Raw genomic sequence first — 12,195 nt, forward strand, 5'->3', positions numbered from 1 at the left:
GGTGCTCTGTCTAGCACCCATTTCTGAGAGCTGTAACCTCACAGTTCAACTGCCTAGCCTTTGGGACAAGTGCTTGCCCCCCCCCCACCACACCCTGTCAGGCTCCCCTGTAGCTGAAGCACACCCTATCCCAGAATTCCAGCTGCGTGGGTTCTCTGGGTTGGGTTTCACTCTTAGGGGCATGTGATAGTGAAGCCAACAGACACAAAGACTTTTCACAAGATTCTAAACATTAATCTTTATTTAGATACCAAAAGAGAGATACAGATGTAGACAGAATACCCTACCTCCATTTCCTTACCACTCCAGAGCATGTTTGGCTGTAGACCAGAGCCCTCTAAGGAGTCCACTGTCTCTCCCGCCATCTGCCTGTGTGTGGTTTCTTATCCAGAACATGAAGTCTTGCTCTCCTTCTCCCTTTCTCTCTCAAATTGCTGATGAGACCTTCTTTTTCAGACACAATACACTGATTCTTCCACATGGTAATGTGATCCTGGCACAGCTACAAAATGGGTAATATCAGGTTAAATGCTGAAAAGGATCTGCGGGTTATAGAATCATAGAAGTGTAGAACTGGAAGGGACCTTAACAGGTCATCTAGTCCAGTCCCCTGCAGTCAAGGCAGGGCTAAGTAATAACTAGATCATTCCTGAAAGGATCATTAACTGAATGTGTGTCAACAATGTGATGCAGCTGTGAAAGGCTAATATTTTACCATATATTAACAGGACTGTCATGTAAGATGTGGGAGGTAATTGTTTTGTTCTGCTTGGCACTGGTGAGGCCTCAGCTAGAGTATAGCATCCACTTTTGTGCACAACACTTTAGGAAAGATGTAGACAAACTGGAGAGAATCCAAGGGAGAGCAACAAAAATGATATAAGGTTTAGAAAGCCTGATTTATAAGGAAAGTAGGGCTGCCAAGCGATTAAAAAAAAATTGTGATCGCACGATTAATTATGCTGCTAAACAATAATAGAATACCATTTATTTAAATACTTTTGGATATTTTCTACGTTTTCAAGTATATTGATTTCAGTTATAACACAGAATACAAAGTGTACCGTGCTCACTTCGTATTTATTTTTATTACAAGTATTTGCACTGTAAAAAAACAAAAGAAATAATATTTTTCAGTTCACCAAATATAAGTACTGTACTGCAATCTCTTTATCATGAAAGCTGAATGTACAAATGTTGAATTATGTACCCAAAAAAAAGCTGCACTCAAAAACAGAACAATGTAAAACTTCAGAGCCTACAAGTCCACTCAGTCCTACTTCTTGTTCAGCCAGTTGCTCAGACAAACAAGTTTGTTTACATTTGAAGGATGTAATGCTGCCTGCTTCTTGTTTAAAATGTCACCTGAAAGTGAGAACAGGCATTCTCATGGCACTGTTGTAGCTGACATCGCAAGGTATTTACGTACCAGAGGCGCTAAAGATTCATATGTCCCTTCCTGCTTCAACCACCATTCCAGGGGACATGTGTCCATACTAGGGTGCCCAGAGTCCCGGGATAGTCCTGATATTTGGGGCTTTGTTTTATATGGGTGCCTGTTATCCCCTCACCCCATGTCCCAATTTTTCACCCTTGCTGTCTGGTCACCCTGGTCCATGCTGATGATGGGTTCTGCTCAATAACAATCCAAAGCTAATGTACTCAATGCTTTTTTTGCCTCTGTCTTCACAAACAAGGTCAGCTCCCAGACTGCTGCACTGGGCAGCACAGCATGGGGAGGAGGTGACCAGCCCTCTGTGGAGAAAGAAGTGGTTCGGGACTATTTAGAAAAGCTGGACGTGCACAAGTCCATGGGGCCGGATGCGTTCAATCTGAGAGTGCTAAGGAGTTGGCAGATGTGATTGCAGAGCCATTGGCCATTATCTTTGAAAACTCATGGCGATCCGGGGAAGTCCCGGATGACTGGAAAAAGGCTAATATAGTGCCCATCTTTAAAAAAGGGAAGAAGGAGGATCCTGCGAATAATTTAACAATTTAACAATAATTAAACAATTAAATTAATTTAACAATAATTTAACAATTATTTGTACGGTGAAATCTCTTTTTTTTTTTCCATGTACTTCCACTTTTTTAATATAGTCAGGCTTCTGAAATAACAAGATCATCACGGTGTAAGGGTGATGTAGAAATTAGATACCAGTAAGCTTTTCTTCAGTACCAGGAATAGGATTGAAACAACAACAACAACAATTAGAATTACAAAACACTTTATTTGAAGATTTATTTGCCCTTCTGTCATGACTGGGGGAGGGTCGGGGAGAGTGATGGGCTCATGGTTGGGCCAATTTTGAGTGAGTGGTGTTGTGACCCTGTATTCCTGATTTATGTCCTTGGTTGTGGATGGCTTAGTTCAAAGCTGTTTCTCTGATATTTACCTACATAGTCTTTACATTTGATATGAAATACACATTTTACACTTCTATGTTTTGAGGCTATTTTAATGTGTTTTGTATTGTTAATGTTCAGTTTTCATGTATGGATGTTGTGTTTGTACAGGAAATTATTTTGTGCCCGCCTCAGAGATTATTGTTGTAGAAGAAACTGAAATTGACGAGAAGCAATGTAGTAGTGGAAAATGGCAAAAAATGGGAAAGCCGCATGCTTTCACAGGTAGGGAAACTACTCCTATTTTCAGAATGCTGTAGTAATCTGTAGATATTGTAAGGGGGACTTGAATCTAAGAGCTGTACAAAGTTTTTTTTATAAACAGAACTATTGGTCAAGAGCCTGGCTTTTATTATTGTTAAAGATGTTTTAATCAAATCTTTCCTTCATGGCTCATCTCCTTCTCTTTGGTCCCACAATGGAGTCATAACCCTTACTTACTACATCTCACTGTTGCGAAGTAAATATTGTGGCATCATAGATTCTGTATTACTCCACTAGAAAATCAAATAAGAGATGCTGTCCTCACGAAAACTCCAATCATTATTAATGATCAGACTGTGTGAGAAAAGATCTTTCACACATTTTTCGACGTGTGAAGACTTTCTTTTATGTAAGCACTTATGTACAATCAAGTGAGATACAATGGTACTCTAACCTGCTTAGTGATATAATGGCAATCCTCTGTACTGCTAACTGTGGAAAGGGGACTTGAATGTACTTGTCCAAGGCTTTATGGAAGGACTAAATGTGAGAAAATAGTCTGTAATGATTTGGTGGTTCTCTTCCACCCACACACATGCTTCTCAAGAGACTGAAATTGGCTTTCAGATTCTCCCTCTTCCTTTCAGCTTCCTGCAAACTGATGTGATATTTAAAAGGGGGTACAGAGGACTGGGTGTTTTTTCTGACATGAACTTTGCAAGCTTTATATGGCATATAAATTTTTCAAAACAAAAGAAATTCAGGCAGTATGAATGCTGCAACTCTTGTAAGCAACCATGTAATAACCTATTGTCCTTTCCTCTGGGCATGCTGAGAAGTATCTTTAAAAAATCATTCACATTTGAGCAGTTACTGTAAGCTGAAATGTGTCAGGGAGGAATTACTGTTTTTAAATTGTGAAAAATACTTGGAATGTTGCCCTCTTACAAACACACACACAAAGTTTTCCTATTAGAATTATGAGAAATAGAAACATTCCAGAAGGGGGTAGTAGTGTCTTTTGGTTCATTAATATGTTGTCTTTTAAATATGTTGCACAGATTTTTAAAACTAGGGCTTCAGCACACAATTAAGTATATTTCATTGTTGCAATAAATGTAGAATACATAAATGTCTTTCTTTTTCTTTTTTTTATACTATATATAGTATATTACATGAAAAGAGCACAAAAACACCGCTGGCGGTGCAGCGAAGTAACATTTTCGTGCGTTGATGAGCAACTGTGTAACCAGTGGATACAGGCACTTAAAGAATTACTTGAGTTACAGAGTAAGTTGTTCGACTAAATTACTGAAATATACAACATTATTTTCATGGCACCTACAGCAGTTTAGTTAAGTTTCTATTAATGTGGCTAACTCAGCCCTTAAGCTCAGCTCATGCCCTCCTAAGGGAGAGCAGTTGGGGATAGGAGGTGTGCTGCATTTGAACTAGCAAGTATCTGATTCTCCACTGTCACAAGGTGCAAGGCAGCATAGTCATTAATACCTGTGGAAAGTGAATGTCAAACCCTAACAGATCAGAATAGTAGGGTTCTTATTCATTTGTCTAAGTGTAAATGACTGTGAAGAGCACTGGAGAATGTGGGGCCTGCAGACTTTCCATATATTGTGACTTGAATGAATGAGAGGAGTTTTTGGATACATTCATGCTGACAAGGAATCCCGGACCACTGCATAAACATTTGTATGTTAGCCAGGGGTGATGCTGCTACAGAATAGCTATTCCATCCATAGTATCTCCTGCACCTCCCGAAACTTCATTAGATTCAAAAACACACTGCTGCTTAAGCTCTTCTTCCCCGCACCCCACATATCACTTGTATTGATTGAAAATCCTCTGGAGCATGGACTATGGGCCTGTCTACGCTTAAAATGCTGCAGTGGCACAGCTTCAGTGGTTCACTAAAGATGCTTCCTATGCCAGCAGGAGGTGTTCTCCTGTTGGTGTAGCTAATCCACTTGCCCGAGAGGCGGTAGCTAGGTTGATGGGAAAATTCTCCTGTTGATCTAGTGATCTAGTTGAACTAGAGAGGGGTTAGATCAGTTTATTGCATCACTCAGGGGTGTGGATTTTTCACACCCCTGACCAGCGTAGCCATGCCAACTTTATTTCCTAGTGTAGACCAGATCTATGTGTTTGTAAAGCACCTAGAATTATGGGCCTCTAACTACAAGCCCGGTATAACTATTTAGTAATAGTAAACTTCCCAGAGCCTTAAGCACTGGGAACAAACATCTGATAATAACTTTGTTAATGTTTCTTCCAATAAAACAAGTTACAGTGCTCACACCAGTGTCAGCTACTTCAGAGTGCTTGGTAGTTGCTGGCTGCATAGTTCCTGTTATACCAGTATTGCTTTGTTTTTGAAGTACTTTGTATGCATTACTTATGAAAGGAGGAGACCAAAGAGACACAATCCTCACTCAGTTTTCCTATTCTGCACCTATTGTGACTAGGCATTTGCCTTAACTGGGAATTGCTTGCCTTGGGTATTTGTTCAGAATCTTAATATTGCTTAAAACTACTTTTAAAAATAAGCTAGAGGGAATTATTGTTCAATGGTTTTAATGTTATTCTGGTACTTATCAGTGAGCTGTCCAGAAGCTTGATTATGTGAACCCTTTGGTTTCATCGATTTTGAGGTCAGAAGGGACCATTGGCTCATCTAGTCTGACCTCCTATAACACAGGACAGAGAATTTCACCTAGTTACCCCAGTGTTGAGCCCAATAGTTTGCTTAAGGCTTATGGGATCTCTGTGTATGGCCACACATATGAATATGTATGATTTGATATCGTCTGGAAAATTTCCTTACTGGGTTAAGAGGTGCAACTTTCCTCTCAGGTATAACACATACTGATAAGCTCTTCAGGAAAGGGACCATATCTTCCTCTATCTTGCCACATCTACACAGTGGTGAAATTTTGCATCCTAAGACATGAAATCAGGGCCACAATCTTGATCAGGGCCAATGGACATTGCTCTAATAAAATACTAATTTATCAGATTACATTCAATACCATGCTAGAGACGTTGAGAAAGGTGAACTTGCTGAATGCCCTTTTTGTGGTTGGACCAAGAGAGTGAATTATACAGTTTTAAATCTGCACTTCTGGAATAGGTGTCTGAGAGAGAAGCTAGTGTGCCTTTTCTGGTATTGAGGACAAGCACATCTGAAATCATAATTTTATCAGAATGTCTTTTGTAAAAATTGTACTTTAGGATTTCCTTGTTTGTCTAAATAATTTCTGTATTAAATGTACTCAGTTTAAAAATAAATGCTATGGTCCGCCAGCTCTGAATGTCAAGCTGGGTGCTTTTCTTCTCATGCAATATCACCATTAATAAAAGCTCTGCTGGGCAGACTGGGCTCAAAATTATTTCTGCAGCTTTGTGTTTAGATTGTGCCTTCAGCAACGTATGTGCAACTCCAACAGTTACAATGGATTTGCTCACGTGTAAGTGTCTGAAATTTAGTAAACCATGGTGATGCAGAAAAAGGAGTATAATCCAGTTTCTTTCTTTCTCTCTTTTTTTTTTCAGTTTTGTCTCTGAACAATCACACAGGACATATCTTTGTGTAAAAAGGTGTTTGCATAAATATCTCTCTGGTACAGCCTGTAACACTATTCTGTGATGCCGAAGAATGAATTGAACATTAGGTTTGCAGGACTGATTCCAGGGACTAGTGAATGAGTTGCAATATACAGCCAGTGCTGGAAAAAAGTCTTGTCTATGCAATGTCCAATTTGGCTATATATGAAACCATGTTACTATAATACGGATAGCCTTGATTCTTTGCAAAGACCTAGGTGATACATTCAGTATTTATCTTATATTCCTTTCAAAGTTGTCTTAATTCAGCCAACCTGGTGCTTTTCACCATGTTCCAGTGCAGATGATATTTGTGATGAAGCTGGTCAAAATATAGGAATTTTCTGTGAATTTTTTTTTTCAAAAATTTGTTTGTGTTTTCCTCAAAGATTTAAATTTTGGAATTTTCAGTCAGTCCTGTGTTGGTTGGTTGGTTGTTTGAAACATACAAAGCTGTGAAAAGCATCTCACCTTGAGTCTCAAAATTTGGGCTAACTGGCCTTCGGTTACCAACTGTTTTAGAAAGGGACAATGTGGTTGAAGGTCTGTCATGAGATCTAGATTCTATTTCTATTTCAATCGCAGATTTCCACTTAGCTCTTGGCCAGTTTACTAATGTCTATTTTCGTTAATCTTACCTTTTTAAAATAGGGATAATAATCAGTACCTCCATAGAAAAACTTTGAATCTTAATTAATTAATGTTATCAAAGCACAGATATATCCTAAGACCCTCTAGCAGTGGAAAGCATTCTCATTTAAGGTGTCTAGTTGAATAGCCCTGTTGTGATAGGTGTTTTTGGTTCCTTGACTCAACTGACTTTGGGGTCAAACTGAAGTCCTTTCAGCCAGACTTCAGACAGTAATGGTAGATATTCTTACATTATATTGAGTTCAGATCTTCAGAGCAGTTTCCCGCAGTTCAGAATATGCTTTTACAAAATATACTTACCACTTTTCTATCACATGAAGGATCATTCAATTGCCTGTTACAAAAGCTATTTTCTAGAATTCTATTCATAAAATACCTTCTGTACAGACATATTTCTGTATTCATCTCACCCACAGGATGCATACAGTTACTATGCTCATTTTTTCCAAGGAGAAGATAATATGCCTCTTTCCAGTTGCCACCTTAGCTTGTATCTTATTGGTAGCTCTGATGCCATTGTTATTTCATTTAGTGGAAAGGCAAGGTGAATGCAGAACTGCCTGAAAGTAATATGAACTTTCTGCTGCTCTTTCCATATAATAAGGAACCCATTTAATCCTCACACTAAGGAGTTTTAATAAAATCTTTTATTCAAATTGCCTCTGTTCACTAACAAAATATTTTATAAGAGTATGTATTTAAATGTAATAACTTAGAATTAAAAAATACATTTATCAAAACTGGCTTGTTTTTATACTCAAGTGCCTAACAATGTGGCGTGTTTGTTTCCCCTCTCCTCCCCCTCCTCCCCCAGAATCTAGACCAAAGCAACTGCTAGTATATATTAATCCATATGGAGGAAAACGGCAAGGGAAGAGGATCTATGAACAAAAAGTGGCTCCATTGTTTAGTCTAGCTTCCATCTCTACAGATGTTATTAGTGAGTAATGTTAATATTTTACTTCAATCTCTCATTAAATATAAAATGAAATCTTTAAAGCAACTCTTCCTTACAACTTAAGAAAATGTCTTTTTAGAATTCTGCTTTCTGCATTAATAAGTGCATGAAATGGAACAGTAACTGATTTCTAGCTAATTTAGCTATAGCCCTGCAATTCACAAATGAGGGTGATGTAGCAATGTACCATTTTATTTCAGTGACCATTTTGTAGGTAGTGATGCATCCAAGCTATTTAAGCTCTTAATTTATAAAACAGATATCCTTCTTTTTCCACTTAAAATAAATAAATAAATAAAACTTGCCATTTAAAACTGCATAGGTAGTTACCCTGATGAAATAATTACTAAATGATACAGCGACTCACAGTGAAAAATACATGTATGTGACACTTACATTTACATTTAATTTTTTTGTTTTCTAAACAAAGAATTTTCCTCGTATGTAGTACATGCATTTCTCAGTTGTTTCCTTGTTGTAAAATCCATTAAAATGAAACATTTTGGTAAACCGAGACATTTTAATGGTTTTGTTTTCTGCTTGTATGTAATGTAGTTGTAGCTGTGTTGGTCTCAGGATGTTAGAGAGACAGGGTGAGTGAGGGAATATCTTTTATTGGACCAACTTCTGTTGGTGAAAGGTCCAGTAAAAGATATTCTCTCACCCACCCTGTCTCTCTATCTTTTATTGGACCTCTCACCAACAGAAGTTGGTCCAATAAAAGATATTGCCTCACTACCTTGTCTCTTGTTTTCTGCTTGACAGCCACATTCATTTGGTTTTGTTTATGGAACTTATGAAACATTACTTGATAAGTTTATGAAACTTAGCTTAATAGGAAGGCTTGAGTGAATAAGTGTGTTTGTTTTTCTCCATAGTAACTGAACATGCTAACCATGCTAAGGATAACTTATTAGAAGTTAATATCTACAAGTATGATGGGTAAGTGATTTGATTTGATTTTTCCTGGCATATGTAGCTTAATTTCTGGAGAAGAGACTATTGTAACAAGATAGTTTATGGTAATGTGATAACTTTGATGATGAGATCATTGTAATAAACAGCATTTCAAAACAGGCGTCCGTCTCCTGCACCTGAATATGGATTTATTCTCAAAGGCAAAAATAGACTGTTTCAGGGGAGTCCAGTTAACCCCCTGAATTAATATTCTTCTTTGAATGGTGGTCCCTGTTGTATTCCATGGTGGGATTATGCATGTGCACCATGCACCCAGAACCAGAGAATTTGGAAGTAGTGTCCGTTGGTCCGTGCATGTGCACTGGCTCACCTCATGCCTCCAACTGAGGTGTTAAAGGCGGGGTGGACTGACTTCCTCTCCACTTCCTTCTCACAGTCGTATGGTCCAGGTTGGAATCCTTCGTGTCCACAGCCTCTCATCTTAGACTATATCTTGTCTTTGAAAATGTCGGGTCTATCCATCAGCTCCTTAGGAGTTTACTTAGCAGTGGTCAGTCCATACCATCTACCTGCTTCAGGCTACTTGATTATCGTACATCCTCTAATCAATAGATTCTGGAAAGACTTAATAAGGACCTTTCTGCCTACTCAGAAGATTCCACCCCAATGAGACCTGAATCTTGTTCCTTTAGTACTGACAAGGCCCCACTTTGAGCTTTTAGCTACTTGTTCCATGTCCCTCCTTTCCATGAAGGTTGCCTTTCTGATAGCTGGCATGTGAGTGAGAAGGGTTGGTGAACTGGGAGCAATGATGGCAGACCCTCCATGCACAGTGTTCCATAAACATCAGGTTTCTTTACATCTACACCCCAAATTCACCCCGAAGTAGTTTTGGAATTTCACTTTAACCAGACCATTCACTTACCTGTTTTTATCCTAAAACTTCACACTTCTGTAGAAGAACGAAGACTCCACTTCCTTGCTGTTTGACAAGCCTTGGCCTTTTATCTGCAGAGAACAAAACCAATCAGAAAATCCCCAAGACTGTTTGTCACCGTTGCAGAGAGAGTTAGAGAGCATGCCATGCCATCTCCACCAAGAGAATCTCCAAATAGATATCTGGCTACATTCTACTCTCCATCAACTCTTGAACACCGGGGCCTCCCAGGGGTAAGAGCTCATTCCACTAGAGCGCAAGCTACAACTAAAGTCTCTTCAGGACATACCCTTCCTGGACACCTGTAAAGTGGCCATGTGGAGTTCCATTTACACGTTTGCAAGGCATTATGCCCTGATGCAAGCCTCTGCTGCTGATGCCTCCTTTGGGATGGTGGATCTCTGCTCAACCCTACTGTCCACACCGTCCTCTTCCTTAGGTAATGCTTGGCAGTCAACTAGAGTGGTCCCTATTGTATTCCATCAATCGAAGAAGAAGAAGAAGTGGTTAGTTACATGTAACTGAAGATTCTTCGAGATATATGGTCCCTAGCTGTATTCCACAACCAGCCCTCCTTCCCCTCTGCTTCAGGTCTTCTATTATTTGTGGTGTAAAAGGAACTGGAAAGGTGGTCAGTCCGCCTTGCTCTTTATCAACTCAATCGGAGGCATGAGGTGTGAGCCAGGGTGCATGTGCAGACCAACGGATGCTACTTTCAAATTCTCTGGCTCCGGACACATGGTGCACATGCATAAATCCGCAGTGGAGTACAGATGTGTGGTTCCTATCTCGAAGAACCTCCAGTTACAGGTAAATAACCTCCTCTTACACTTACGTGAACTTTATATGCTAAGTTAGTCTATAGTTTTATGTACCAAATAAGCACACTAAAACACTTAAATTAAGGCCCCAATTCAATTAGCACATGCTTAAGTTTTTTGTGAATCAGGGCCTAAAACCAGATACAGTCATAAGCACGTTTCAGCAGAGTTCAACCACCACTCAATATTACACTTTGTTCCAAATTTCTGTACTTTGTTTTAAAAGCTAAAACTTTAAAAAGTCTGGCAATGAATAATTACAGGATCCAGTCACTTTTTCCCCATTGCCAAGTAATTCTTTACCAGTAGGTACACCTAACCTGATTTAGCCACCAATCCATTTTAATTTTGCTCCTGACTTGTTCTGTAGTTGGGGATTATGCTTTTGGATGTATACTGGTGTCCTAAATTCCCTCTAAGCTGCACAGCCACACAGCTGCCTGTTAAACACCGTGCAGGTGCTCAGGGCTGCAGTAGGAAGAGATGCTTCTCCCCAAGCCCCAGACCTGCTGCGGAACCTCTCCCACAGCCCCAACCCAGCCCAGCCCCGGACCTGAGTGGGCCAGGTGACCTGGCCCGGGGAGAGGCACCTCTCCCACTCAGCCCAGGTGCTACTGTGGGGGGAGAGAGAGAGCTGGGGGGAGTCCTCTCTTCCCACCGTAGCCCCAGGGAGCCCCACTGCACCTGAAATCCCTCATCCTCAGCCTTCACCCTCCTGCACCCCAACCCTCTGCCCCAGCCCTGAGCCCCTCATCTCCAGCCCCACCCCAGAGCCTGCACCCTCAGTCAGAGCCCTCATCCCCCCACATTGCAACCTTCTGCCACACCCCAGGGCCTGAACCCCCAGCCAGAGCCCTCAGCCCCACGCAACCACATGAATTTTATGTGCACCAATATGAAGGTGATGTGTCATATATCACCTCCATATTGGTGCACATAACAAAATTCATTCCGCACATGGGTGGGAAAAATTAGAAGGAACACTGCTGTTGACTTTGTATTAAATGTATAGAATTCAAAAGGGGTGATATTCAATTATATCAGAATTCTGTTTTCTTACAGTGTGGTGTGTTGGGGAAATGAAAATATATTTTTAAATAGAATTGGAATGATCGATCTGTTTGGTGGTATGAAATACGTGGATTATTTGGTATTATGGTTTAATGGAAATGTATTCAGACCATGCAAGAACATTGTAAAGAACATTAATATTGAATATTGGCAGCACTCCACCAAAACTTGTCCTTACGTTGCTCTTTAACAAAGTGCTGTTGTTTTTGAATTGCCCAGTTTGGCTTTTTAAATGGGCACTAGAAATTCCGCTTCAAGTAGATGCAGATGTGTATTCCACTTAGATGTGTGTGCATCCAGCGCGCTGGAGCCAGAGACTTTTGCTTAGCAGTACCTGTAGAGGGGAGGTGCTAACGGCTTGTGGTTGTGGCCACTTCCTTGGCTATGTGCTGCGGCGGCACCACCCTGACGCCCCTCAGTTCCTTCTCACCACCTGTGGCTGGAGTCTGAGCTCTGTGTGGTTGTAGTCTCACATTAATCACTAGTCTTTGTCTAGTTTATTGTATGTATTTAGTTAGTAGTCAGTGGATAGTGGTCCCAGTGATTCCCTCACCGGGGTTTAAACATTGTCCTTTATGTGGAGGAGTGATCCCCAATAGTTACTCCCACAC

General features: G+C 40.2%; 1 protein-coding gene across 3 annotated transcripts in view; it reads left to right on the forward strand.

The window, feature by feature from the left end:
- Nucleotides 1-12,195, forward strand: part of CERK (ceramide kinase) — a 65,643-nt gene that overhangs the window by 12,176 nt on the left and 41,272 nt on the right. For all 3 annotated transcript variants that reach the window (XM_075124484.1, XM_048836257.2, XM_048836256.2), the window contains exons 2-5: nt 2,518-2,631; nt 3,778-3,900; nt 7,694-7,819; nt 8,716-8,779. In XM_075124484.1, coding sequence (XP_074980585.1) covers nt 2,607-2,631; nt 3,778-3,900; nt 7,694-7,819; nt 8,716-8,779 — 338 coding nt within the window. In that variant the 5' untranslated portion in view covers nt 2,518-2,606. The remainder of the gene's footprint in view (nt 1-2,517; nt 2,632-3,777; nt 3,901-7,693; nt 7,820-8,715; nt 8,780-12,195) is intronic.

This window comes from Caretta caretta, chromosome 1 (genome assembly GCF_965140235.1).
Source record: "Caretta caretta isolate rCarCar2 chromosome 1, rCarCar1.hap1, whole genome shotgun sequence".
In the NCBI taxonomy this organism is placed as follows: domain Eukaryota; kingdom Metazoa; phylum Chordata; order Testudines; family Cheloniidae; genus Caretta; species Caretta caretta.